General features: G+C 52.0%; 1 protein-coding gene across 6 annotated transcripts in view; it reads left to right on the plus strand.

Moving 5' to 3' along the window:
* The first annotated feature begins 691 nt into the window (after positions 1-691).
* The window catches only part of SLC6A17 (solute carrier family 6 member 17), a 50,744-nt gene continuing 23,906 nt past the window's right edge, over positions 692-27,529 (plus strand). Inside the window, exons 1-7 of one of the 6 annotated variants that reach the window (XM_067041628.1) lie at positions 692-1,110; positions 4,001-4,167; positions 16,830-17,203; positions 20,610-20,767; positions 22,401-22,527; positions 23,282-23,463; positions 25,160-25,270. In XM_067041628.1, coding sequence (XP_066897729.1) covers positions 16,918-17,203; positions 20,610-20,767; positions 22,401-22,527; positions 23,282-23,463; positions 25,160-25,270 — 864 coding nt within the window. In that variant the 5' untranslated portion in view covers positions 692-1,110; positions 4,001-4,167; positions 16,830-16,917. Of the gene's footprint in view, positions 1,111-1,168; positions 1,571-3,879; positions 4,168-14,010; positions 14,126-16,829; positions 17,204-20,609; positions 20,768-22,400; positions 22,528-23,281; positions 23,464-25,159; positions 25,271-27,529 lie in introns of those variants that run through there. The other 5 variants (XM_067041630.1, XM_067041629.1, XM_059057550.2 and 2 more) reach the window with 5 other exon arrangements.

Here is a 27,529-nt window from a genome sequence, read left to right on the forward strand (position 1 = left end):
AAATCCTTTCCACCCTTTGCGGCCAGGATCCTGTCTCACCTCCTCCATAATGCCTGCCCAGAGCTCAGTCACTCTCCGAGCTTCACTCACTTTACTCATCTTGTAGGGTCCTCCCATCCTTCTGTCTTGAATTGTGGCCTCCCGGGTAAACCCCACTCTGCCTCTCCCCGAGGTTCCATGCCTTCATCTCCCAGAGCGGTGATCTTCGCAACTCCTGCAGCCCCTGGCATACAGTAGGAGCTCAATAGATGAGCGACGTATTGAGGAGTTGAACAGCACAGGGAAGGGTCTTGCAGAATGGTAGGAGGGAAGGACAGTGGAGTGGAAAAGTGTGGAGAAGAGAGTGAACAAAGGCATGGAGGTGGAAGTGGCTAGGGCAGGGGAATAACCACTTTGGCGGGGGTTGAGTTCATCCCAGGAGGCCGAAAGAGATGCGCCTGTAAAGATGAAGGAAGTGAGGCCCAGGGCTCAGGAGGGCTTCGGCCATGGGGCCCCCATTCCTCTTTGAGGGCAGAACCTGGTAATGCTCCAGAATCTGGGTCCCTTGGCCAGGGGCTTCCAGAGGCTGCTCCCGGGGCAGCCCCCTGCCCCCCCCCCCCCCCGTCGTCCATCAGAGCCTCGCTCACGGCCCCAGAGCCTCGTATTGACGCGGGCCCGTGCGTGAGTCAAGCCTGCGTCACGGCGCCCCGCCGCCAGGGTGGCCTTTCGCAAAGCGAGGGAACAGTGAGCGCTGCGCTCCGCCCCGCTCCGTTCCGCTCCGCAGAGCCGGCGCGGCCAGGGCGCAGGGAGGGTGGCCCTCGGCCCCGGTGCCTGTATCCTCACGCGCTACCTCCGCCGCGGGACCTGGGTTCCCGGACCGCTCCCCCGAGGCCCGAGCGCTCCGCGAGTGGGAGACGGGCAGGGACAAGCGGCGAGGAGAGGGAGAGAGGAGCTAGCAGAGTCTCGTGCGCCGGCGCGCGGCCCCGGGTCCCCTCCCAGCCCTGGCCGGGGCCCGTCGCCGCCACACTCGGACTGCCCGTGGGAGGGGCTGTGTGCCCGCGACCCGTCGGGGACCGCAGCTGCTCGGTCGGAGTGCAGCGGCCGAGACCGCGCGACGGCCACGCGGGACAGGTGAGTCACCGGCCGCGCCCCGTCTGGCTTTATGGAACCAGCCACCGCAACTTCAGCTATTCAGGCCCCGCCCCAGCCAGGGAGGCCTAAGGACCGAGGTGCGAGGCGACGCTGCCGGGGTATCGACCCAGCCTTGCGAGGGCCCCGGGCTCCTCCCGCCGCTCCAGCCGCCGTTGCCTGGCGACGGAGCCCCGGGGCCCGCGCTTCTCGGGCGCTCCGGGGGTGCCCTGCGCTCACGGTTGGACACCGGACTCCAGCTTCCGGGGCTAAGAGGGCCCAAGAACTCCGGAGGTAATCGGGCAGAGCTGCAGAGGCAAGCGCCCGCGGAGGACCGGGGAGGAGGCCCGGCCAGAATCGCCGCCTGGAGCTGCGCGCCCAGGGCGCAGTTCCCTCGGGGAGGCTCCTGCGCGGCAGGAGACCCCAGCCCCAGCCGCTCGGCTTCAGGCCCGTGACCTTGACGGTAACATTGGCAAGAGAAGCAGAGCGCTCACGCGCGAGATGAATATTTAATTCCCAGTCTTGGGGTTAGTCCTCGCTGAATTCGGAGCTAGCGGGGAGCCCATCCTCCCTCGAGGAAAGCGCATCTGGGAACCGAATGGCGGAGATGGGGGGCGTGCGTGGGGTGCAGGTCTGGAGGGGGCACCGCCTCGGGAGATAGGCCTCTGCCACGTTTATACCTGTGCGCACCGTGCTCTCTAGCGATGCTAGTGTGTCTGGCGCACAGTGCTCTGGGGAGGGCCGCTCCCCCAGGGGCGCGGTCTCCTGCGGTATCCTTTTAAAGCTCCAACAGCCCTGTCAGGGCTGCAAGTGTTAAGAAATCCCGAGGCCACTCACCTTACAGGACCCAGTCGCTATGACGCGGAGTAAAAAAAAATAATTGTTCCCACCCCTCTTTCGTTCTTTGAGAAAAAATTTAACGGACCCTTTAGATTAGGAAATTTCTAACCAGAGCTACCTTTGGGGCAATTCCTCTGTGAGTATGAGGCAGGTGGGGTTGGGTTGGGGAGAGACGTCAGGGGTGTAGAGAAGGAAGACTATTCTGAGGGCACTGCCCCAGCCTGTTAACAGGAACTTACAGGAACTAAGAAAATCCTGTAATGGCTCACCCCCAAATTCAACCAAAACTTTAGTTATGCTGTGCTGGACCTACCGACTGATGTCTGAAGAGCAAGGCCAGAGTGTGTGGAGGTTAACAGAGGGCTTCTTTCGTCTCATGCTGTGCTTGCATTATCCCATGGTCTGGTGAGGTGGACCCATCACCCGGTCAAGAAGAGCTTTGAGGTCACACCTGCTTGTCCTTGGCCATGGCCCATCCATGGGACCATGAGAAGCTCAGCTCCTCTGCTGGCTTTTTGTCGAATAGAACAGCTGTGGCTAAGTAGGTGGTGAATTTCAGCAAATCCCTGCATCTCAGCCTGGAGGGTGACTCAGTGTAGAAGCCAGATTGTGCCCACCAGATCTGATTGGAGTGAGTGTGTTTGGCCTGAGTCACGCACAGAGTCATGTGTTAGCTGTTTGTGAGTTGAATGGAGTTTACCAGGACTTGTGAGTGTCAATGACCCAAGCTCTCAGTGTTTTGGAGTCACTGACCAAAGGTGAGCAAGTCTCCAGAATGAGCCAAGCAGAGCTCAGGCTGCCTGGCTGCTGGGCAAGGGTCCTGGAGCTCTGACCCCAAGGGGAAAGTGAGCAGGGCCGGGTTGGGGGGTTGTTGGAGGAGAGGCTTGGCGGGGGTCGCCCTGTGATTTCAGTGAGAACTTGGCCCAGTGCTCTGCCATGTGCCAGCATGGGGTGACCTTGGGCAAGTCCCTTTACCTCCCAAGCCTTGGTTTCCTCAGCTGTGAAGCAGGGATGCCAGTGGTACCTTTTCTGCAGGCTTATTTTTGAGACCAGTGCTAGACATGTAGCAGATGCTCATTAAATGTTAGTTCCCCACCCCTTTCCTTTTGGGCCTTAATCAGAAGTGATTCTTTCTCTTCCTGTCCTTGTTTCTTGGTGTGAGAGGGGGAGTGGAAACAAATGAAAGTGGCAGGGCTTTCCATGTGGTTAAGAAGGACGCATAACTCAGCTTCAAACTGACCTATTTCCAACCCTCAGGTCTCCCCTGGGAGACCCTGAATGGGGAAGCCTGAATAAGAGCAGTGCTATGGTGGGTGGAGTGGAAGGTGGGGGGTGAGAGGGGCAGTGCTGGGTCTGCTCAGTGCCCTTGGTTGCCTGCAGTTGCTTCAGGGTGAGACTCTAGCACAGACTTTGACTCCTGAGGATTGTTCATGGCTGTGGCCTACACCCAAGTTGCAGCACTCGCTAAACTTCAGGGGTCCCTGCTCTTTGATCAGGCCCTCCCCACCTGTCCTGTCCATAATGGAGTTGGGAGCTGCAGAAGAACAGTCCAGGAGAGGCTAGGCTGGCCTTCCTGGAGAGGAAAGGAGTATATCTCCTGCCTTTCGTGAAAGATCCTGGGCCACTGGCTCCCTCCTGTAACGTGTCTAGACCTGGTGCTGAGCTAAGATGTGTGCACCTTAAGAGCAAAGGAAATATGAGGATCCCCAGGGCAGCAAAAAAGCAGCCATGCTGACCCAGGGGACTCCAGTCTGCTTCTGGAAATGTGCGTGTGTGTGTGGGGGGGCGATACATGAACCCTGGAATCACTGCCCTCCCAATTGGATCTGGGAGCAAATTCCAAGGATGATAAATACAGAGATGGGAGGATTCCTAAGAAGCAAGTTCCTTCTGCCTGTGTAGCATCCCTTCTCTGTGCTCCTTCCTGTCCAGGTTTGCTGCAGCAGGACAATTCATCATTAATCCCTTCAAAGCTGCTAAGATAAGCAGCAGAACAGTGTAAAAGGAAGATGGATTTCGTTTTTGTTTTTGTTTTTGTTTTTCTGAAAACCAGGTCTGAGTTATTGCTTGCTCTCAGGCTGGGCTGCAAGAATTCCTCACAACAAAATATCTGGAGCACCAGAATGGAAAAACTCTGTTAGCCCATACAAAGTCCTTTCATAGCAGCCCTCTCCTGACTGATATCCCAGGCTTCCAGAGGTCAGAAGCACAGTACCACAGGTAAATCTGTGTTAGTGCACTGCCCTGAACGCAGGTGGGATGGTGATCTGTGGGGAAATGCCTACTTGGCCTGCTTTTAGGAGGGGCAGGTGCTGGGTTCCAGCAGCTCGCTTGGTGCTTGGCGCACAGTAATAATATCCAGGTTTTTATTGAGGCTTGTGCTAACTGCTTTATTCATACACTATCTCATTTAACCTTGGTTACAGTCCCAGGAGGCATATTATTGCTCTCAGCAGTTTACAGATGTGGGACTTGAGGTTCAGAGAGGTTAAATAATTTGCTTAAGGTCACACAGTAGCGAATGGCAACCTGAGAATTTGAACTCAGGTCTGTCAGATTTCAGACTTGATGCTCTTGATGTCTATGTGATGTGTCTCTGTAATAAGTTCTTAATAAATATTGCTGACAACCTAGGCCTTTTCCCAAATGAGCTTATCTAAACCTGTGAGTTTGGTTCTTTAAGCTGGTGCCCTGAGAAGGGGGTATGAGCCTCTACTAATGGGAATTGGTAGAGAATGAACATATCTCAGTTTCTAAGTTTGGGGGAATACAGTATGTGGTTCCAGGTCGATTGGAATCCAGAAGAACATCCCAGGCTCCATCTTGGTGCTTCACTGTCCTGTCCATCTTTCTCTTCCTGACCTCTACCACCCTGACCTCATTCCCTTAAAGTTTGTCCAAGTCTGGGGTTGGTTCTGGGAGCAGTGAGGGAAGAGTCAGAGCAGATTGGAGGTTGCCCTGAGGATTTCTGTGTCTGCAGAATCAAGGACAGCCAGTCTCTGGTGGGAGCTCTTGATGTGTCAGGTTTCTCTGCTGGACAGGGTGTGCTAGGGACCTGCAGCAGTTTCTGGTGAGGTCCCAGACCCCAGAGCAAAACTGCTAACACTCCAAGGTTATTTACAGCAGCTGCGGCATGGGCTGCCCAGAGGGACGTTGCTTGCTTCCTGCGCCTGTCCTATGGAGCCCACTCTCTTTATCCTTGGGGCTCCACCACTTGCATCCTTGGCTGTTCTGGGAAACTTGGCATCCTCCTGGCTCTCCAACTCTTCTCTCTCTCTGAGAAATCACCTGGAGGAATAGGCCCATAATATCCTGGCCTGCCTGGCATCATCAAACCACCTTTGATCACCGTGGGGAAGTTTCTGAAAGTGAGGGTGGATAGTTACAATGTAAGCATCTCCTCCACCCCCAGCAGACAAAGAGGTCCTCCCAGGAACCCTTGCTCCACAGGCAGCCATTTTGAGGAGATACAGCCTTTGGGTAATTCTCTCCCCCCATCTCCCATCCCCCATGAGTAATTTTAAAAATTAAAACATGGTTCATCTCTGGATAAATCCAGTTATTTAAGAAAAATATAATTAGATATTCACTGTGTACAGAAAACTCACATGTGAGAACATAAACTCAGATGCAAGATGGATTACTGTACCAAATTATTCTCACAATTAAAACCAGGTATATATTGTTAGAGAATAATTTTGGGTCAGGTGAGGCCTGGGCAGCCTGAGTCCCCAACTTGGGAGTTGAGACCGAAAGCGCTTTTGCTCTGAGGCCTCCTGTGGAGTGAGGGTGGGTCGAGCAGGGCCAGAGGAAGTAACACCCCAGCTCCCAGGCCCCAGGGTTATCTCATCAGCTGCATTTGACCCACTGAGCTGCCACTCTGTCTTCTGGGGCCCGCTTACAGTTCATTTGAAGATAACAAGTTACCTCTCGAGGTGTTCCATCATTTCTAATTTAATTACTGATTTAATTAGAACTTCCATTGGATTCTTTGCACCACTGCTTTGCCACCTATTATTTCACTTGCAAATAGAATCTGTTGGTCCCCACCCCAAATTCCTGCTGGTTGCATTTTCTCTTTAATTATAAGACTTCTGGGCTCTGTGGTTTTCAATGCAACTCCAGGTCAGGAGTGCTGTTTGAGAAAGCTACCGTTCAGGAGATGTGAACAGTCACCTGGTGGAATGGCTCCGGCAGGTGCTGCCAGGTGAGTATTCAGGGAGGACGTGGACCTCTTCTCCCTGGGGGTCTCTACAGGGCGGAGAGCAAGCATGCTCCTGTGCTGGGCAACCCAGCACTGGCTCCCAGAATGGCCTGGTGGGTGCTGTCCACGGTCCTGGCACACCTCTGAGATAACCTGCCTGCTGGTAATTCAGGGACTCCTTTAGAACCGCTGGAAGGAATCTCCTTGACCAGTCCCCAAATTGTATTATGCCTTTAGCGTTGGGAAAGGGCCCAGCCAAGTGAGGAAGCTTCTGGCCTCAGGGAGGAGTGATGGTAGATGGACTTGTTCCATTATTGACTTGCTGAATGAGATTCACATATGTCACTTTGCAATGTGGCATGGTGCTTTGGAGAACTTCCTAACCAGGGCCCCAGAGGGGTGGCATGAGGCCCAGAGATAATGACGCCTTCATTCCTTGGAATAGCCTTGAGTGGCCTAGGGTGGTGAAGCCTCCTCCATTCATCCCAGTGTGCCATAGCCGTATTCTCTTCTCTGTGTGTCATCACATGTGGAAGGATGTAAAGCACCACTGTATTGGAAAGAGTATGGGCTGTCGAGTGAGGTAGACCACAGTTTGGATTCCCTCTCCTCCGCTTCATGGTTGGGTAATCTTGTACGTGGTAGTTAGCTTCCCTTAGCTTAGGCTTCTTCGTCTGTGAAATGAGAATTCCATTTTATCCCAAGTTTTTTTGGAGGGGGGGGTAAATAACATATGTAAGCACAGTAGGTCCTCAAACATGTGTGCTCCCTCTGCTGTGATCTCAGGTGTGCTGCTGAGAGTGCTTTTCTGCCCACCCCTCCACAAAGCCGCACTGAAGTCTGGTGAGGAAAGAGACACAAACATTTCTGGTTCTCAGGAAAGAGACATCATGTTGGGACTGTAATTAAGGGTTTCTGATCACTATTCCTTCAAGTGCTCTTCACAGTCTGGTGGGTAACTCAGGTAATTGGACACCCTTGATTCCTTCTGTCTCCCTCTGAGACAAGAGAAAATAGTGGCTTTAAGAAAATCCAGGTCAGAGGATTTGGGCAGTAGCTCTGAGGACCCATCTGTCACCACCATGGGCCTCTCATGAATAAGAAAAGGAGGGAGTGAGGTCTTCACTCGTTGCTCCTGGACTTTTTATTTTCACAACTGATTTAAAAAAAATTTTTTTTCCAAATCAGGACAGTCTCATGGATCTTCTGTTTGGGGCCTGTGTGCACTTCAGCACCCTGGGGTCCTCTGTTTCCCTCTCTCTTTAAAACCTAAACCTTATCCAACAGCCAACCCAGGTCACCACCATCTCTAACCTACCATACCCCCTTTTTCTTTTTTTTTTTAAATTTATTTTATTGACGTATAGCTGATTTACAACATTGTGTTAATTTCTGCTGTACAGCAAAGTGCTTCGATTATACATATATATATACATTCTTTTTCGTATTCTTTTCTATTATGGTTAATCACAGGATATTGAATATAGCTCCTGTGCTATACAGTAGGACCTTGTTGTTTATTCATTCTATATATAATAGTTTGCACCTGCTAATCTCACACTCCCAATCCATGTGCTTTTAAATTTGTACTATACTGATCTATTTAAAAACAGTCAGGTGACATCACTCCCCTGCTCGAAAACTGCCAACAGCTTTCTGTTATCCTTGAGAGGAAACCCAAACTCCTTTCTATGGCCCACGGGTCCTACCTGCTCAGGATGCCAGTTATCCTCCTGTCTCAGCACCTCGCACTCTTCCCTGGCTCAGGATGCACTAGACGCAGGGCCCTTCCTTCTAGTCCTTGAACTCACCAAGTGCTGCTCCCGCCTCGGGCCTTTGCACCTTCTGTTCGCCCTGCCCTGAATGCTTTCCCAGGATATCCACATGGCTTATTCTCTCACACTATCAGGTCTTTATCAGAGTTGCTTTCCTAACTCCCCTGCATATTGTAACATCCCTCCTTCACTCCATCCCTGCTGTATTATATATTTATTTGTTATCACTATGGATACAGTCTATGCCTATACATACAATATTAATTACACATTTGTCTGGTTTTTATTTGTCCTCTGCACTGGAATGTACGTCCCCCAGGGCAGGGACATTATTTGCTCTGTTCTCTGCTGTACTAGGACAGGACGTGGTGCATAGTTAGTGTTCAGTAAATATCTGTTGAAGGAAGTAAAGGACAGGAGGGAGAGAGAGAGGGAGGGAAAATATAAAGAGGAATTTTTAAAGTCCCATATTTCAGCAGTATCCCGAGTTCGTGGGAGTTTCTGGGCGTTTCTCCGTTCTCCTTCAGCCCAAGAGGGGCGTGGGAAATCAGTCGGAGCTCCAAGCACCTGCATCCCCCACCAGCCCCACATGTCCTCAGGTACCTGCGTGCTTGTTCCACACCAGTTCCTGGCCGTTTCGGGACTGTGGGTGGATGGACCTCTGTTCCTGGTTGGACCCATTTCCCCCATGTTCTCACGAGGAGGGGCAGCTGGTGTGGGTTTATGGTGTGGCCCCTGCGTTATATCATTTTATCCTCATAACGACCCTGCGAAGTCAGAGCCTCATCCCCATCTTTTCAGGTCCAGAAACTGCAACCAAAAGAGGAGGTGTACTTCCCCAAAGACTCACAACTTGTAAGTGGCAGCAGAACTCAGACCCAAGTTTCCCTGGCTCCAAAACCCATGATCTTTCTGGGACAGTGTGGTGGTTGAGAGATTCTGGAGTCATCCTGTGTTGGTTGGGACTCCGGGCCTCCATTGTTGGACTGTGTGTCGTATTTCATCACTTCCAAGGTGTGTAATCTTGCACAGTGTCACATCTTAAAATCAGGATGTGCAATCAACCACGTCTCAGATTGGCTGTTGGTCAGGTGGAGTGGTGACCTAGTTGGGTGAAAACCTTCCATGGACACTTTCTGGTAAGTTCAAGAAAGTACCAGCACCAAAGGATCTTAAGTTCAATGAAATATAGGTGATTAATCCCTCTGAGCCTCTACTTCTTCATTTGTAAAATGGGGATAAGAGTGGCACCAGCCTCATACAGTTGTTGGTGGGGTTAAAGGAGATGATGTCTGCTCTACACAGTGGCTGCTATGGAGTTGACCCTCAAGAAGTATCATCACCTACGTGCTGCTGTTGTCATTGTCATTATTACCACCCCACTCTGCCCTCAGCAACCTAAATTCTAGTGCAAGGCTCAGGCATCTGTGGGGCAGCCGTGGTACTGCTCTTGCTTGTACAGCCACTGGGCGTGCATTTCCCCCCTCACATGATATGGTAGAACTGAACCAAAAGATTGTTGGCACTGGCCCCGCCCACATTTTCCAGTGCCAGTCCCTCCCCCTGTGGACCATCTGCTCCTTTTCCTGCTTTCTTTCCCCCTTGACTAAGAAAACAAAATACCAGCTGCAGAGAACACGCTCAGCAAATGCAACAGGAAGGTGAGACGGGCTGCAGAAGATTCCACTGGCTCCTTTGCCTGTTTGTTGTTTGGAATGGTTCACCAGCCTCAGGAATGCTCCATGCCAAGACTGTGCCCATCCAGTGTTTGTTTCTCTCTGGTGAGGGTGGATCCTGTCCGCAAAGTGGAGAAGAGGAGGCACAAATCATGGCTCCTTTATAAAAGGCAAAAAGTCATTGAGCGACGGTCAGGCTTCTTAGTTTACCTTAGCTTTAAACTGCCGCTTGGGGCATCAGATGCTCTTGGGATCAGGATGTCCTGTCAGAAAATGGGGAAAATTTGAAGCTGGAAATTTACATCAGACCCTAGAAAATTTGGGGAGTTCAAAATACTTTAATTCATTGATTCACGCACTCACTTCATTCATATCATATTTGTTGAGCACGTGTGGTAGTAAGTCACCAGGATTTGGCCTTGTAGAAGCAAAGATGCTGTCAATCTGGATAAGGACAGGAGACCACAGCACAAACCCAGCAAATCTGTGAAATGGAGTCAGAAGTAACCATCCTATTGATATGACTTCTCAGTAAGCTTTTCTTTCTCTTTCTCTTTCTATCCATATGGTAACCAGATGCAGTTGGTAGGTAAGTGCTGTTCCCTATTTTCCAGATGAATAAGGAACAGAAAGCTGTCTTCCAAGGCCTGGGGTCCCCCTACCATGTGCTGCAGGGCTGTGCCGGATTAGAGCCCCCGGCTGGGCAGGCGACTTCTGGGAGGTTTACCGCCTCTCCTCTAGTCAGAGCTATTAGCTCTTCGCCCCGGCCTCTTTATTTCAAAGGCAAAGGCAGTGGTTCAGATTTCAACATAGGAAGCGGGTTGTTCTTGGAGGGTAGGCAGGCAGAGACCCTGGAGCATCTGTAAATACCACATTCTGTCTGGTGTGCCAGGCCCTGCCGGGCCCGGGGAAGGCAGGAGGGACACAAAGCTGAATACACCTTGGGTCCTGCCCTCAGTGAGCCTTGTGGTTAGAAAAGGAATCAGGCCTGTAAACAACTAGCTATACTAGAAAACCAAATGGTAAAAGTGTAAAATAGTCTTATAAAGAGCATGCTGAGGAGAGAGAAAGGGATACTCATTCTTACTTAGAGAACTGCGGAACGTGTCACAGGTGAGACGGTGGGCCTCGAGCTGGGCCTTCAAAGACTAGAACGTCCAGGAGGCTAGAGGATGGGGAATGGTGGGTGGACAGGGGAGGAAAGGGGGAGCCAGGGCTGGGGAGGTGGAAGGGGGCCCAGAGGAGGAGCTGCACATGTCTTGGCCAGGGCAGTGCGTTGGCAGTGGGTGCAGAGGACGTGGTACCCAAGAAACCGCCTCCGAAGGCCTGGAGGAGAAGTGAGCTGGGAGCTTGTCTCCGGCCTCTAGTGGAGAGAAGTTCTGAGCTAGAGCATGAGGGGCGGGAAAGGACAGATCTGAACCCACTGACAGGAATTTGCGACGTGGGCATGAAGGGTGAAGGAGGGAGAGGCCAGGAATGGTGCTGGGTCCTTGCCTGTGCGTCCCGGGCGAGAAAACTCAAGGCGGGTGGCCACCACGTCCATCAGGAGCAGTTTGCTCCAGGTGACTGCCAGAGGTTCCAATAAGACAATTAAAAATAATTTGGAGGATAATTTGGGTCTCTGATAACAGTCTGACCTGTTTCGGGCTCAGTGGAAGCCCAGAGGCTCTGAGGTAATTAGGACAAATGTGTGGGCCACCACCGCTTGTCACCTGGAAATCAGGAAGCTGTCAAGTTCCGTGAGAGAAAGGGGCTCAACCTTGCTTCCTTCTCACCACCGCTTAGTCCTGAGTTGGACCTTGGCAATATGGTGCGGAGAGCTGGGTGTTCTCCACAGCTTTCCTCTGCTGGGGGCTCTCACGGCTTCCCTGTGGTGGAGGTTTGCATTTATGAATGTGCAGCACTCTCTCCAGAGCCCCCCGACCCAAGAGCAGCAAAACTGGGCACGCCCCCTGGGGCTCAGCGAAGCCAGCACTCGAGGTCTGTGGTCCCGTTGGCTCCTTTTTCCCCAAGATGGCAGCTTATCCACTCAGCTCCCCGGGGTTCTCCCTTCGAAAATAAGTAACTCCCTTGAGTTTGTCCCTTGAGGTATCTGATACAAACTTACTGACCCCAGGAGGCAGGTGCTCAGAGGGTCCCCCGCCCCCTATCTGGCTGCTGTCGAGTGGAGGGGGCCTCTGGCTTGGCTTTGGTTTCAGGGTGAGCAGCCACCCCCTTGGGGTAATTGCTGAGCGCTGTGCTTGAAAAGTTGTGGAGCCATCAGCCCTCTGGCAGGAGATATTTTTACCTGTCTGCCTCCTAGTGGCACTATTTTTTTCTCATTTTAAGAAAATTCACAGTTCACTCACTGGTCCTGCTTCTCTCACATGTGCTATTCTGAGCCATAAGCTGCATCTGTTGCTAAGTGACAGATCTGGCACCAAGGGCTTTCTTGGCATTTGAGCCCCTCTGCATTGTGCTTTAAGTAATTGAGGCATTCCTTTTGGAGAGTACCATGGACTGATGCGCTGCTTGGGAAAGCAACTTTACAACCCACCCCCAACTACTACAGGGCGATGATCTGAGTACGACTGGGTTGGCTGTCAAAGCATCCCCACAGTGCACCAGTGAGCTCTCAGCTGGCAGAGGGTGGCCTGACAGACCAGCCCAAGGACCTGCAGTGTCTAGTGCCTGGGGCTGGTCACAGCTTGCTCACACGCACGTGCAGGAGGGGCACTCCCTGGATAGATGCAGAGCTGAAAGAGCCTCAGAGATCATCCAGAGCAACTCATTTCACACACAGGGAAGCTGAGGTCCAAAGAGGTCAGGGTGACGGTGCTGATTTGCACGGTTGGCTGGTGGTTGCTCAAGACCAGCACCGAGCCAGCCTCCCGCTGCTTGCATCTCGGCTGGCTCCACGGTCCGCAAAGGCAGGGGCAGAGAGGAATCTGCCCCCCCCCCCGGGTTTTCTCTGACCCTGGTGCTTGTCCCCAGCAGTGCTTCGGGGTCCCCGGCTGGTACACGTTGGATTCCTGGGCCCTGGTCTGAAAGCTCACCTTTCGCCACAGACGGCCTCCAGGCTTCAGGGAACTAGTGCGTGCAGGGAGGGAGGGTTGTTCTGAGTCGCTGCTGCCACCTTCCCTTTAAAGGCACGGAGAGAGCACAGGAGTGAGGAGACCTGGGTGCTGACAGCTGTGTGATGTGAGCCATGCCCTATCCCACCCTGGGGCATAGCTGTCCAAGCTCACTTCCCGGGCCGCGCTGTGAATCCAAGATGATAAGAAGAGGTGACATTTGTGAGTGCTTGGTGGGGACCGGTCCCCTTCTGAGACCTGTACAGCCTGTCCTCCCCATGACATTGCAGAGTGAGCACTGCTGTCCTCACTGACGCTGAGGAAACGAGCTCAGTAAGGTGAAGAGGCTTCCCAGGCCGGCAGTTGGTAAAGAGCGAAGCTGAGATTCAAACGCAGGCAGTTTGGCTTCGGAGCAGAATCACCCCATGTTGTGCCCATAGACTGTGTAAAACATGTTTTTAAATGGTTTCAAACTATTCCAAATACGAGCTATAGTTTGAGTAATAATACTGCTAGACTTTACTATGAGGCCATGTTTTCATCAGTAATAACCTTACTGCTCTTTGGGCCCAGGATCTGGCGCCGCATGGCCTTTACCTGCTTCCCTTTGACCCTGGGGCAGGTGAGTGGGCCTGGGCTTCGCAGGGTGCCGCGCCACCAGCCTCAAGGTGCTGTCACTTCTCTCTAACAGAAAAAGACATCTCTGAGCTGGTGGTGTTGCAAAATGCTCTCCACCCTCCACCCCACTCCCCCCCCGCCGCAAACTCATTTTGGCTTCTCCTGAGGAGAAACAGGGCATTTATGTAACAAAATATAAATAGGGGGACTTACATATTTTTAAATGAATAAAGACAAACAACACCAGGCTTCCGGGTAGCAGCCTCTGTCATTTGGGTCCTTCCTGGTGCCAGGCCCTGCACTAGGCACTTTGTATGCATCTGCCCATGGAATCCTCACGCAGCCCTGCCTGGGAGGCAGGAACTGTCATCAGATAGAAGAACATTTTCACCCGAGAAAGGGAGCCTGACACTCGCATAATTCAAGTGAGGTGGCTGCCCCCTCACTCGGCACCAGCTGACTGACGTCTTTACAGTTGGTGGGGTGGAGGCGTCCGGGGTGGAAGGCAGGGGCTTTGAAGTCAGACGGACACTTCACTCATTCACTCCCACACTTAACATACATGTCATGATGTATACGCCTCTGCTCAGATGTCCCCTCCTCAGAGACGCCTTTCCAGACTATAAAATAGCAGCCCTCCAGCTCGCAAGCCACCCCACTCTCTACCCCATGTTATTATCTTTATAGCAAAAATCACCACTGGCTATTTTATCTGTTTATTTCTTTCTCTAGTATCTGGCCTTTCCACTAGAAATATAACCTCCACGAGAGGAAACCCTTGGCTTATTTTGTTTGCTGCTGTATCCCTCACACCTGGAACAGAGCCTGCTACAGAGAAGGCACTCAGTTAATGTATGTCAAGTCAATGAATGAGTGAGTGAATGAATGAATGAATGAATGAAATGGGCTCTCAAACCCAGGCCTCTCTGACTTCAAAGCCCCTGCCCTTTACCATGAGAGATGACTGTCATCTTCCAGTGTCCCACCCCCCTTGCTGAGTCTGACCCAGTGGCTTTGGGCACTTCACTTCCTCTCTCTGGGCCTCAGTTTCCTCATATATAAAAGCTAGGATCCCTCAAACTTTAATATTCCAAATGTTGGACTCTGCTCTCACATGAGCATATTCACTGGGCACAGATGGTTCTAGTCATGATTGAAACCCAGCCCAGTGTCTCAGCTTGCAAGTTTGCACCAGCACTTTGCTTCCTGCAAACCCAATGGCCTAGGAGGACCCCGGGCCCCCATCCTGCAGTGCAGGATGTTCGTGCACACCAGTGATGGCTTGGGAAGGAGGAAGAAGCTCATATTGAGCTGATGCCTATGGTTTCCGTGATGCTGCTGTGGGCATCCTTCTCTGGATTTACCGGAAGGTGTTCATTTTGTCCTTGAGCCCACTTAGTTTAAAATAATGCCTTCCTCCCCTCCCCACTGCTTCTCATGCTGGTGACCAGAGCTGCCACTCACTAATCTGTTTATGGGGAAGCATGTTCTCTAATTGGTCAGCCTCAAGATAAATTCTTCAGACTTGCAGGAATCCCCCTCGGTTTTCTCCATTTGTGGCAAGATGAACAGGACGTCATATCTAACTCACAGCAGATTGTTCTGATCAAGTCCTGCTGCAGGCTGAGTACCTGCAGAGAGGCTCCGGGCTAAGATACCTGGTGATTGTGGTTGCAGGAGGGACCCACCCTCACCCTTCTCCCCAACTCTGGATTTTAATAAAACTCTTGACATAAGCTGGGGAGAGGTGGGGTAGCTGGACAAGCAACCACTGCATGTGCCTTAGGTTTTGTTCTCCATCTGAGAGCCTGGGGACAGGGACCTACTGACTGGGGAGGGGGAGGGGCCTGTCCTGGCAGCCCAGGCAAGAACACAGACCTCCCCCTTGCACAACTCCTGGGGACACCATTGGCTTCTGTAGCACAGTCACCGTAGCAGCCCGGGGGGAGGCTGAGGGCTGGAGGGGCCACAGACACAGAGTCCCACCTTGGAGCACCCTCCAGGACATGATGGAGTGTTCAGCTGACCCACTGTAAAGTTGAGTCCCAACAGAGAGCTACATTTCTTGTAGGGAATTCTGAGGTCTTTCAGGCAGGCTGGCTCTGTCCCAGTCACTCCAAAGCCCAAGACCCTGGCTGTGCCTGAGGTGGAAGGGGACAGTCCCTAAAGAATCACTGTCCCCCTTAGATGAGGAGGGCAGGGAAGTGTCACCTACTTGTGTGGTCCAAGGCCTGGCCTGGGGAGGGCTGGCTAACCCCACAGACCAGGGAGGACCGTTGTCCCCATCTGCCAGGCCTCCTAGCTTCATTACATGTGTCATGGGATCTGGCCAGCCAGGTCTCCTTGAAGGTCCTTGTGGCTGGAGTCAGCCAAGAGGTCTGGGTCAAGCCCAGCAGGAAGGGCACCCCTGCACGCTTCCGCTACACAGGGACCTTGCCCAAGAATTCAGGTGGCACGTGCGAGGAGAACAGAGGCAGCTCCTTCCCTTAGTAATGGCGGAGCCGGATAATTTACATCCCTAGAAAGATGCAGGGCAACTGCAGGCCGGGGTGTACGTGGTTTAATTTTAAATCCTCCAACCTTCCCTTAATGAGGAGGTACTTCAAAACAAGCAGAATGTTGGGATCCTTCAAAGGACTCATTTCCTTGGTGCTTTATTTGTTTAAGGGAAAGCATGATACACGATGGAGAATTGCAGGAGTAGGGAAGGTTTTGCCTCCCCTGCCCGCATTGTGCAGACATTATCTGCTGTAAAACTGTCACTGAAGGATGGAGAACTGGCTCTTGGCTGTGGTGGCCTTCAGATAATGTCACTGCTGAGTGATGACCCAGGATTTGTTGGCACTGAGCAAACATCTCTAGGGCTCTGCTGCCAGAATCCTTAGCTGAGCCTGGCCGGTGCTCCTGCCTGGGATGCTGGTGTCCTGGGACTCCATGGTAAGAGCTCTAGCCTTTTTTCCCCCAAGCATTAATGTCCCTCTGAATCACCAAAGGTTTTGTAGCAATACAGAGAATGATTCAGTAGGTCTGGGGTGGGCCTGAGAGTCTGTGTTTCTGACAAGTTCCCATGATGCCACTGGCCCCCAAACTGCATTTTGAATGCAGGTGCTGGCTTCCTGGGTCCCACCAGGTGGCTTGACTAAATAGAACACAAGAGGGCTAGGACTTGGCTATACCCTGTGCTGCCCTGGGCGCGGAAGGCCGTGGAGCCCTCCAGATGTTCTTGAACATTCTAGGATCTGTGGTTATGAAAGGGGTCAATGTTGCCGTGGACGACCCTTTATTTGGGTTTGGTGTATGGTCTTGCTTCTTCCGTCCCATTAGGCTTGCCTTTCTGATGATGCTCAGGTAAGAAGGCCAGTGGGGAAACTGAGTGTGCAGACCTTGAGCTCCTCAGCGGGCACCTCAGTGGGGAGGAAAGCAAGCTGGATGTTTGAGGCCACTACAGCCTCTGAGTGAATGACGGGGAGTTGACGAATTGATTGGGCCATGTCCACTTGGGCTCCCCACCTCTCTGGCGTGGTCAGCTCAGCCTCTCCTGCTCATCTGGTTTCAGAGGTCCCTGGATGAGAAGGAGCTGACAGCAGCCGAGTCCCACCTTCTCTGCGTGCTGGGGAGCAGGGCTGCATCGCCCAGGTGGCCCAATGCCGAAGAACAGCAAGGTGACCCAGCGCGAGCACAGTAGTGAGCATGTCACAGAGTCGGTGGCCGACCTGCTGGCCCTTGAGGAGCCTGTGGACTATAAGCGGAGCATCCTGAATGTGGCCGGAGAAGCAGGCGGCAAGCAGAAGGTGGCAGAGGAGGAGTTGGATGTGGAGGACCGGCCGGCCTGGAACAGCAAGCTGCAGTACATCTTGGCCCAGATCGGCTTCTCTGTGGGCCTTGGCAACATCTGGAGGTTCCCCTACCTGTGCCAGAAAAATGGAGGAGGTAAGAGGCAGCCCTGCTTGCCCTGGGGGTGCCCTGCAAATGGGCTGGGCTGAGGGGAGAAAAGAAACACCCCTTTGTGAGGCAGAACCAGAGCCCTCGTAGGTTGGAACTCAGAACCCCAGAGTGAGACTCCCCAGGAATAGCTAACAGCTAACAGCTCTCAAGAGGCTGCAGGCATGATGATAAGAATGTGGGCTCTGGCCCTGGACAGCCTGGGTTCAAATCCCACTGCAGCCGCTGGGACCCTGTGCAAGTTGCTTAATTGCTCTGTGCCTTGCCGTTCTGCATTTGTAAAATGGGAATAATGGTAGTTCCTGCCTCACAAGATAGTTGGGAGAATTCAATGAGCTTTACATGTAGAATGCTTACCACTGTATCTGACACAGTAACTATTGGCCATTGTTACTAAATGCATACAACTGCTGGGCACTGTTGTCAGCACTTCCTGGATATTAGGCTGAAATACATGAAACTGCTGATATGTGAGTGTCTTGGAACAGCCAAAGCACCAATTTCATATGGTTCAACCATCATGTCCTCCCAAAAAGCCTCTGTGAGGAAGAACTATTCTCATCCTTACTTTAGAAACTGCAAAACAGGCACAGAGAGGTTAGGTCACTTGCTCAAGTCACACAGCTAGTGATAAAGTCAGGATTCAAACCTGGACAGCTTGGCCCCAGAGCCTGAGCACTTAAGCACTATACCCGCAGCCTCCCAGGTAGGAAGGGTCCTCAGCGCTGCCCCCTGAGTTTCAGTTCCCCCAGAGGATCCTGCCCGTGGTATCAAACCCCTTCTACTCACTACTTCTAGCTCCCAGGGAGGGTAGAAGCCCCCAGGCCTTATCCCCCAGCACCTGAATGCAGGCTAGAAAGTTCCAAAGGCAACTTGCTTTGAAACCAGGGGGAAAGTAACCAAAAATAAGCAAGGCAAAACCCAATGGACTGAAAACAATGACGCTTCCAAGCTCAGACCTCTGGTCCTGGGAAAGTGATTTGAGTCAGAAGAGAGCTTTCATGCCCCTGAGTCCCTGTGCTCTGGGACTGCCACACTCCAGCCTGAAGGTGTGGCTGCAGCTTTGCAGGCATTTTAACCCTGCTGCCTCCCTCGCTGCCCCGTGGGACTCTCCTCCCAGTGATGGAACCCTATTCAAAGACCCTCCCTCCTCTCTGGGACACTCTCCCTGGTCCAGAAGGCAGAGTCTGGCTGGAGGCTTCCCCTCCTTTGCAGTTTCTAGTGAAGGGCAGGGAGTGAGAATGCCCACCTGACTTAGGCCAGAAACTTCCATCTTGCCACCAGGGCACAGTCTGTTCCCCCCCATGCTCCCCTTGCTTTGAAGGATCTTTTTTTTTCTCCCGCAATAAATAACTGCCAATCAGAGCTTTCAGTCTGTACGGCATGGCCAGTCCCAGGTCGCTGAGTTGATATAAGACCAGCCCAAAGCAAAGATACAAATGGAAGTGTGTGGTTCTCTTAAGTGCTGTGAGATGTTAAGAGCTCAGAGTAACCGAAACAACTTTGGAGGACACATTGCATTTGGGGACTCCGGCTGGCAACCTCCAACCTTGTCCTTTGTGGCCGAGATAATCAGTCTGCCTGAGCACTGATGCTGAATCACGGAGTCCTTCTCCGGAGCCAACAGACATTCTGCCCGTGCCCCCCGCTCCCCCGGGCAGTGTTCTTGCCAAAGTCTGTTAGTTTCCAGTGTCACCAGACAGTTGCCACGGCACCAGACATCACGAACAACCCCCGGAAGAAAAGCGTTGTTGGGTCTCAGGACCCTGAGCTCCCCATCCCATGTTCCTACCTTCATTTTCCCATCCTATCTGACTCCTGGAATCCCTCTGTATCTCTACCTTTAACTCTCCAATATTTTACCATTTTTATAGTATCTTAAATGTTTTTTGGAAGGAGGCAAATTATCACAGGAAGGAGATGGTTGGTCTGAGAGTCAAAACTCTGGTTTTGAGCCCTGGGTGATCCAGTCAAAATTACTTAATTTTGGATGGAAACTCTGGAACTCTGCCTACCTCTGCCAGATGTTGACAGTTTATTCTGCATCCTCTCAGTTTGCTTTTTTTTTTCCTCTTTATTTTTATGAGAAGGAGGCAAATGGTCATCAGGTGCTTTACTATGGGTAAGTCACTCATTTAATCCTCACAACAGCCCTGTGCAGTAGGTATACAGTTGAAGCATATGAAATGGCCATTTTCATAAGTCAAAAATGATCAAATATCAGCAATTTCATATGGTTCTACTTAATATTTTCATCCTCTTTACATAGATGGCAGAACAGTGGCACAGAGAGATCAAGCAATTTGCCCAAAGTCACACAGCTAGTAAGTGGCAGAGCCAGGATTCAGGCCCAGGAGGTCTGGCTCTGTGGTCTGGATCTTAACCCCCACTCAGTGTGCATCTCAACAGGCTGAGATCGAGATGGTCTTTCAAGGCCCAGGAATAACCTTGGGGTTTGCAAGAAGCGAGACATGTATAGACATGTCACACAGCCTCCCGGGTTTTGTATTTCACCCGCAAGTCCTCAGGTCGGGCAAGATGTGCAGGGAGATGTGTCCCTGTCCTTTCCTGCAGATCACTTCTCTCCTCTTCTGCGTCCCTGAGCCGGAGACCAAGAGACAGAACTAGGTTAAAAGACAGAGCCAGGGGCCCTTCAGGCCCTCCTCCTTTTAGGATCGTGATACAACAGGTTGTTAGTAACAAGTGGAATTTATGTGTGCATGTGACCCTGTGCACCTGTGTGTTTAACGTATTAGGTGCTGTTATACGAGGTGTGAGAGGCTGCTCACCGGGAAGCCTCTCCTGATTAGCTCCATGGGACTCACACCCCTCCCTCAGGACACGTGCTCAGTTTGCCGTGTGTGATGTGTGTGCATACACTGACATTGCTCGTGTGAACCTGAGGGTCCCACAGCTCTCTTGGGATAGTGTCTGTGCCTTCTGTTGCCCTGATATCCCCCATGCGCACACCTGGTACAGAGTAGATAACAGCTGACTGTTGCCAAGTGCCGGGTCATGCTCCCCGGAGATGCCCGACCCCCTGGACTCATTGGCAGTTTGGGCACATGTTGCGGGGACAGGTGTCCACAGAGTATGTCAGCAGGTGGCTGTGTCTGTCTCTGAGTCTAGCCTTGTGAGTGGGAGGCATTGACATACATCCAGATCCTCCTTTAGTGTTTCGGGTCAGGGGAGCCAAGGGCTAGAAGGAGGTCTGGGCGGCCAGTGTTGGGTAGGCCGCACGTGTGAGCCAGACCGTTCCTGGAGGAGCACAGGGACTGGTGACGGTTTGAGGATGATTGGAGATGTGGCCGATGCTGTAGGACCTGGCTGCCACCCCTCCCTTACCCTGCTGCTGTGCTTCAGACACCCTCCGACATCCCTCCCTCCTCCCCAGGTGCCTACCTGGTGCCCTACCTGGTGCTGCTGATCATCATTGGGATCCCGCTCTTCTTCCTGGAACTGGCTGTGGGCCAGAGGATCCGCCGCGGCAGCATCGGCGTGTGGCACTATGTGTGCCCCCGCCTGGGCGGCATCGGCTTCTCCAGCTGCATAGTGAGTCGGGGGCTGGTGGCGGGCACTAGCCAGGAGGCAGAGGGGCTGCTCTTGGGCACAGGGTTTACAGACCAGAGTCCTGGGCGGGGGTGAGGGCAGGGAGGGAGACGCTCATCGTGAGAATTGCATCTAGCTGGTGTCTCAGGGCCACATATTTCCTAAACCGAAAGTTGGCATCACTCTGTGATGGTCTAATATTTGGGATTATTATGAAGGAGGAAAGGACTGGGACATCTCCGCCAGAGTTCTCTGGGGACATGTGGACCATCCCAGATTCCCCTCTCTGCCTACCAGCCCATCAGCTCTCTGTGAGGGAGGCCCGTCCTTTTTCCTGGGTTAAAGAGTATTTTATTTGGGTGAGTGGGTGGCACGAGAAAAGGCAGCCCTGGGGTATGGCGTCTCCTTGCCAGTTTGCTGTGCGCGTGAGCAGACAGGGAGAAGGACTCAGGAGCCTGGGGCTGACCCAGGAGGGGTGAAGCTTTGGAACAATGGGAGACAGGGAGACCCCACTGGCCTGGATGGGGAACTCCATGAGAGCTCCAGGCTGATCCACAGGGCAGCAGACGAGGCCCTGCTTAGCTCTCTAGGTGAGGAAACTGAGCCTCCCTTAAGGGCAAAGCCCACAGCTGCCCACGCTCACACCTGGGATAAAAACTGGAATCTGCTTCTGCAAGGGACTGAGGATCCGTCAGCCCCGGCAGCAGGGCCAGCCCAAACCTGCCTCACTCAGCGACTGGGAGAGATCACCTCTACACAGGTTGACATGGCTGAATACAGCACCCTCTGCTGGGGCTGGCCGGGTGTATATGCATGCGTGTGAGTGGTCTCTGCCCCTTGGACTTAAAGCATCCAAGTAAAGGTTAAGTGGGTGTCTCTCCTTCTGTATTCCACATAAGGTGTGCTGTAGGAGTGTCTGCTTGTGCATATACCCGGGCTTAGGTGAAATTCATAAAGCAAGGGGCTCTCAGCTCTCACACTGCCCATATAGCCGGACCCCTGGAGATAGAAGGGATCTCTTGACATCCAAAGTGGATGCAGCAGATCTCTGCATGTAAAAGCATTGCTTTCAAAGAAACCCCTTGAACCCTCAGTCAGAATCCATGTGCTCTTATTTTAAATACAATTCTACCAAGATTAGTTATTATCTTTCCAAGAGCGAGAAGTGATGTCTTTCTAGAGGCAGACTGCTGACAGTACCAAACAGAAAGTAGCATCTCGAGAGAAGGAAAGACATGGGAAGCCAATAAGAAGCATTTACAAAACCTCAAAAAGCGCAGCAGTCTGGGGCCATTTACTGTAGCGGCAGTAGCTGTACATGCCTCCATAGCCCTGGAGGGCAGCTCTGGAATTGTAATCCTGAGTCATCAGGAAATGATGGGGAAGTGCTTCAAGCATCTTAGAAGAATTTCAAACTGGAGAGGATTAACATTTTAAGAGTTTACTGCATAAAGGAGAGAACTTTAATATCTGAAACATTCCTCTGTGGATTCCCCAAATAGCAGATGAGTGGAGGATTAGGAGCAGGCCCTCAGCTGGCAGTGTCCCATTATCCCATCCAAGGCTGTGTGTGGGGAGGGGGGTGGGGGTGGAGTTGCCTGTAGCCTCTGTGACCCCCATGGACCCCCGTCTGCAGGTCTGCCTCTTTGTTGGTCTGTACTATAATGTGATCATCGGGTGGAGCATCTTCTATTTCTTCAAGTCTTTCCAGTACCCACTGCCCTGGAGTGAGTGCCCTGTTGCCAGGAATGGGACCATGGCAGGCAAGTATGGTTCTTCTGAGGAACCCACCTGGGGATTCCAGCGAGCTCTGTCCCAGGAAGGAGTTGAAGGAGCCTAAGAGGCTAAGGCACAGATTTGGGATTTCATTGACTTGCTGTGTCACGTTGGATAAGCCACCCACCCTCTCTGATCCTCGTTTCCCCTTCTGATGATCTCTTGGCAGCCTGTCCCACAGAGTTCTTACAGGGATTGAATGAAATAGTGAGTGTAGGTATAACTCTGGAGATGGTGACTTTTGTTTAGTTATTATTAACTACCCTATGTTACTCTAATACCATCCTATCTGGAAACAACCTTAATTTGCATGCCAGTCCCCTAAAGGGCTGGCTGACTTATCCCACCCACAGATGGGTAAACTGAGGCCCAGAAACAACTTTCCCATGGTCACACCACTGATTTAACCAAGGATCAAGGATGAGAATGCAGGTCTCCAGCTCCTTGCTCAGAACCATTCCCAGGGAACTTGAGGCCAGTTCTGCCTAATCCTTCCTGCCCTCCGTGGATGGATGTGGGCAGGGGGGGGTGACATGAGTGGGAATTCAGTCAGATCAGCATATTCTGAAGCCTCCCAGGCCCCTTGGGAGCCCGGGAGTCCTCAGGGTCTGCCAGATCCTGGCTAACCTAGAACAATAGCATTCTTCCCTGCTGCTCAGCTGCCCTGGGTGGGGGTCAAGTGGAGGAGGTGGTCCCACGGGCCCCTCCACTGAGGCCCTGTGGCCTTTGCTGCCGTTTCAGTGGTGGAACCAGAGTGTGAGAAGAGCTCGGCCACTACCTACTTCTGGTACCGAGAGGCATTGGACATCTCCAACTCCATCTCAGAGAGTGGGGGCCTCAACTGGAAGATGACCCTGTGCCTCCTCGTGGCCTGGAGCATCGTGGGCATGGCTGTTGTCAAGGGCATCCAGTCTTCGGGGAAGGTGAGCGGTGGGGGGGGGGCATCCACACCTACATGGGGGAGGGGGTGCCACAGAAAAGTGTGGAAGGCAGGGGTGGTGAACTCTGGGTCGCCCCTGCAGGGTTCTTTGGGTGGTCTTGCCCTCTGGATAGCTCAGGATGAGGACACAGGTCTCTGAGGAGATGATGGGAGCATCATAGCCACAGTACTGTTCCCTGTGGACAGCCCGCCAGGGATGGGCTTGTGGAAAATCACTGCCTTGACCCCAGCTGCCTCCGCGCCCACATAACTCCGGGTTGCTCCCACAGACTTTAAAGAGAAGGAAAACCAGGAGTACTGAGCTAGGACATTCCGTTAGACCCTAGCCCTTCAGCTTCCCTAGCAAGAGCCCTAGAAGAGCCTGCTCAGCAATTTTTGGTGAAAACCAACAGCTCAATGTATCTACAACTAATGGGCTCTGTGAACGGGTGGATGCTGTGAGTGAAGGGGGCTTTGGGGGCCTCTGAGGGTGCAGACCAGCCAAGCCCCACACACACCTTCTCCCAGTAGGTCAGATTCCCTTCAAATAAGGGCACTTTCTTCTTTGTCATGTGTCAGTATTTGTGGACTGCCAGGGCTGGAAAAGATGTTAGAGATCCTATAGCCCAATCCATCCATTTTACAGATGAAGAAACTGAGGTTCCAGAGGTGGGGGGAAATATCTCACCTGAGATCAGGCAGCCAGTCAGCCCCAGGGCTGGAACTAGAATCCTGGCTGCCTGTCTGTCTGAGGCTCCAGGCTCTTTGGTGGATTTGATGAGCAGGGAAGCTAAGCCCTGGAAAGGTAGCGTGGTCTCAGCCACCACCTCCTCCATCTCCAAAGGCCAAAATCATAGCTGGCACTTTGTGGCACTGATCAGGCATTGCCACATGTATGAGTGCATTTGGGCCACAACAATATTAGGAATTAGGAGTTATTTTACCCACTTTATAGATGAGGAAATGGAGGCACCCCGAGGTTAAATAAATAGCTCAAGGTCATGTGGTTGGAAAATGGTAGTCAGGATCAGAACTCAGGTGGTCTAGCTCTGGACATGCGTGCTTTTAACCTTTACACCACCCTCCCTGAGCAGCCTTCTTGGTTTGTTTCAGTGCAGCAAACGTTTTGTAAGCATCTCCTTTGTGGGACGCTCTGTGCCAGGCCCATGGAGATATAGAAATGTTCAAGAAATGCATGTGCTAGAAAGTAGCATTTAATTTATAATCACAAGAGGCAGGACCTTCTTCTGATGCTTTTGCTTGGGAGCCATGCCTATAACCTCCTGGATGCTTTCTGTCAAAGGAGCTCTAAGGACAGGGGAGATCCTTAGGGGGTCCACTGGAGTCAGGGACAGAGAAGCAGGCACGAGCTACGGAAAACTGAAGAGGGGAGAGCAAAGGGTTCCTCACCCCCTTGGCGGCCCTTGGGGGCGCAGAGGCTACGAGCCCAGCCCCCCAGCCCTTGAAAGGAGAAAACAAGCCTCAGGCACAGCCATGCTGACTCCAGCTTTTCTATGTGGCTGCTTCTGCCTTGGCTTGATGCCAGACGTGCAGTGGGTTTGGCCCCGTGCCCAGGGGTCCCGGGGCTCTGTTTTCTGCTGCCATCAGAGGAGGCGCGTGTACCCCAGCTGCGAGCAGGGAGGCGGATGCCAGCTGCAGGAGGGGCTCTGGCCCACAGTGGGTCCCTGTCCTCTCTGCAGGTGATGTATTTCAGCTCCCTCTTTCCCTACGTGGTGCTGGCCTGCTTCCTGGTCCGGGGGCTGCTGCTGCGGGGGGCCGTCGACGGCATCCTACACATGTTCACTCCCAAGGTAAGGGTCTCGGGCTCCGCAGGAACATGGACAGCTCTTCTGGGCCTCGTCTGCTTCACACAGTTTAACACTGCCTGAGGACGTGCCGTGTGGCGTGCACTGTGGTGGGTGCTGGAGGGAGGCACCAGGGAAGCGGGCGTGGGCCCTGCCCGCGTGGTTCCAAGGAGAGGGACAGGGCAGGGACACCACATCAGTATGGGTGAAATCAGAAGAAGCTTCAAGGAGGAGATGATATCTGAAACGAGCCTCAGGGAGCAGATAGGATTTCAGTGGGTGGCAGTAGGACGTTTCAGTCAAAGGAACTGTATGAGCAAGAGTGTGGAAAAGCACTGGGTGTGCTTGGGGCCATGGTGTGAAGTCAGTTTTAGCTCGGGTGTGGGGGGCAGGGCATGGTTTCATTGAGTGGATCTGTGACAGCAGGAACCAAGGAGATGCCTAAGAGAAGAAAGCTCCCTGGGAATCCCAACTTGTACCCCAATCAGGGGAATGAGGTTACTATCTTATTAAAGACAAAAGACCGCGTGGATAGAGATTTTACCCTTACCAAAGCTATCGACATCTCTCATTAGATCTTCCCAGTAGCCCAGTGAGGGATGAGCCGGACCATGGATGCATGGTGTCCTGAAGGTGGACACCTATACTCCTTAGGAAACTGGAAACAGCCAGTTTCCTAAGCATGGTCTCTGCCCACCAGGTGGCCCTGCCTCTCTGTTGCCCTCTAGACCACTGGGCACAGCCGGCATGAGCCAGTCCACTGAGGAATAAGAGAATTTCAGATGCAGAAACGGCATGCCCTTCAATGTAACCCTAAGCAAAGTACATTAGTCGCCCCAGCAGGCAGGCTGGGAAGTCCACCTCCAAATGCCAGCTGATCAGTAAGCAACATCAGGGGCCTGGTGAGGCTCCAGTCCACAGGCATAGGGTCAAAACCCTGCCAGGCCAGCTTAAGGCCCTCAAAACTGTCCCTCAGTAGTGCCATCTCACTCATGTGTGCGCACACACACACACACACCCATACACACGCACATTAATGCTTACACAGAAAGTTCATACAAATGGCACAGGGAGAAGAATCCAGATCTAGTGGGGTTTGAAATTCCCGTTCCCTCCCAATTCCCCTGCTCTGCAGCCGCAAACATCTCCTGATGTTTGGGGGTGGGGGAGGTGGGTAGCAATGGGCAGGGCACAGACCCCTCCATATCCAACGGACAGAGCATAATGGGCCCTCAGCGTTCTTGGATGTAACATCTGAGGTTTCTATGTGAACAAGCACGGAGGTCCGCTCTATGGAGCACTTAGTGAATCTCCCGAGGCATGAGTGACTATCGAGCCACTTGGCTGGGGTAGGGTTGTTGTGAACATGTGATGTCTGACAAAGAAGAGAAAAATGCAAACCTGGTTTCTTTGGGGGAAAACAGCTGTGGGACGAAAGCCGATGGTTTTTATGAATGAATTCAACTGTATTTCTAGAACCATGATCAGTCTAATATGTTCACTTGAGTCTTTCTGTTATACTTTATTGAGCTTTATGAGAAAATTATATACTCTGGAGATGTTAATAAACATGGAGATTCACACAGGTCTCCAAATAGTCCCCTGGGTGGTGCTAAGAGAGCCTGGTACTTAACTCAGAAGCCAGTGGAACCGATTCATAAGATCAATTGCCAGTCCCAGCACACATAATACTGCTCCCCTTCTGATTCAGACACTCTTTAAAACATTTTTTTAAGTGAAACATCTCAGACATATAAACACACATATAATAATATAATAAACATTCTTAAGAAATAAAATATTACAGGTGTCATAAAAGTGCCTGTGTAGCCTGCCCTCATCCCATTCTCTTCCCTTCCCTAAAATAACCACTATCTTGAATTTGGGGTTTAACCTGCTAATACATTTTTAAAATTTTGTAATACATATATGTGTATACTTAAACAAGATATAGCATTATGTGCATACTTTTAATCTTTTTTGTATTATATGCAACCTTCTGCAACTTGTTTTTATTTTTGCTAAACACTCTTTTTTGAGATTTTAGCTATATTGATACATGGAGCTCTAGTGCATCCATTTTCATGGCTGTATTGTATTCCACTGTGGCACTAAACTAAAATTTATTTATTCATTCTCTAGTTGATGGTCATTTAAGTTGTGTCCAGTTCTCACCATTGCTAATAATGCTAATAAACATTACGACACAGGTCTTCATGTGCACACGTTTCTCTCGGGCATATATGTTTTGGAGTGGAATTGCCA

The sequence above is a fragment of the Kogia breviceps genome, chromosome 1 (genome assembly GCF_026419965.1).
Source record: "Kogia breviceps isolate mKogBre1 chromosome 1, mKogBre1 haplotype 1, whole genome shotgun sequence".
Classification (NCBI taxonomy): Eukaryota; Metazoa; Chordata; class Mammalia; order Artiodactyla; family Physeteridae; genus Kogia; species Kogia breviceps.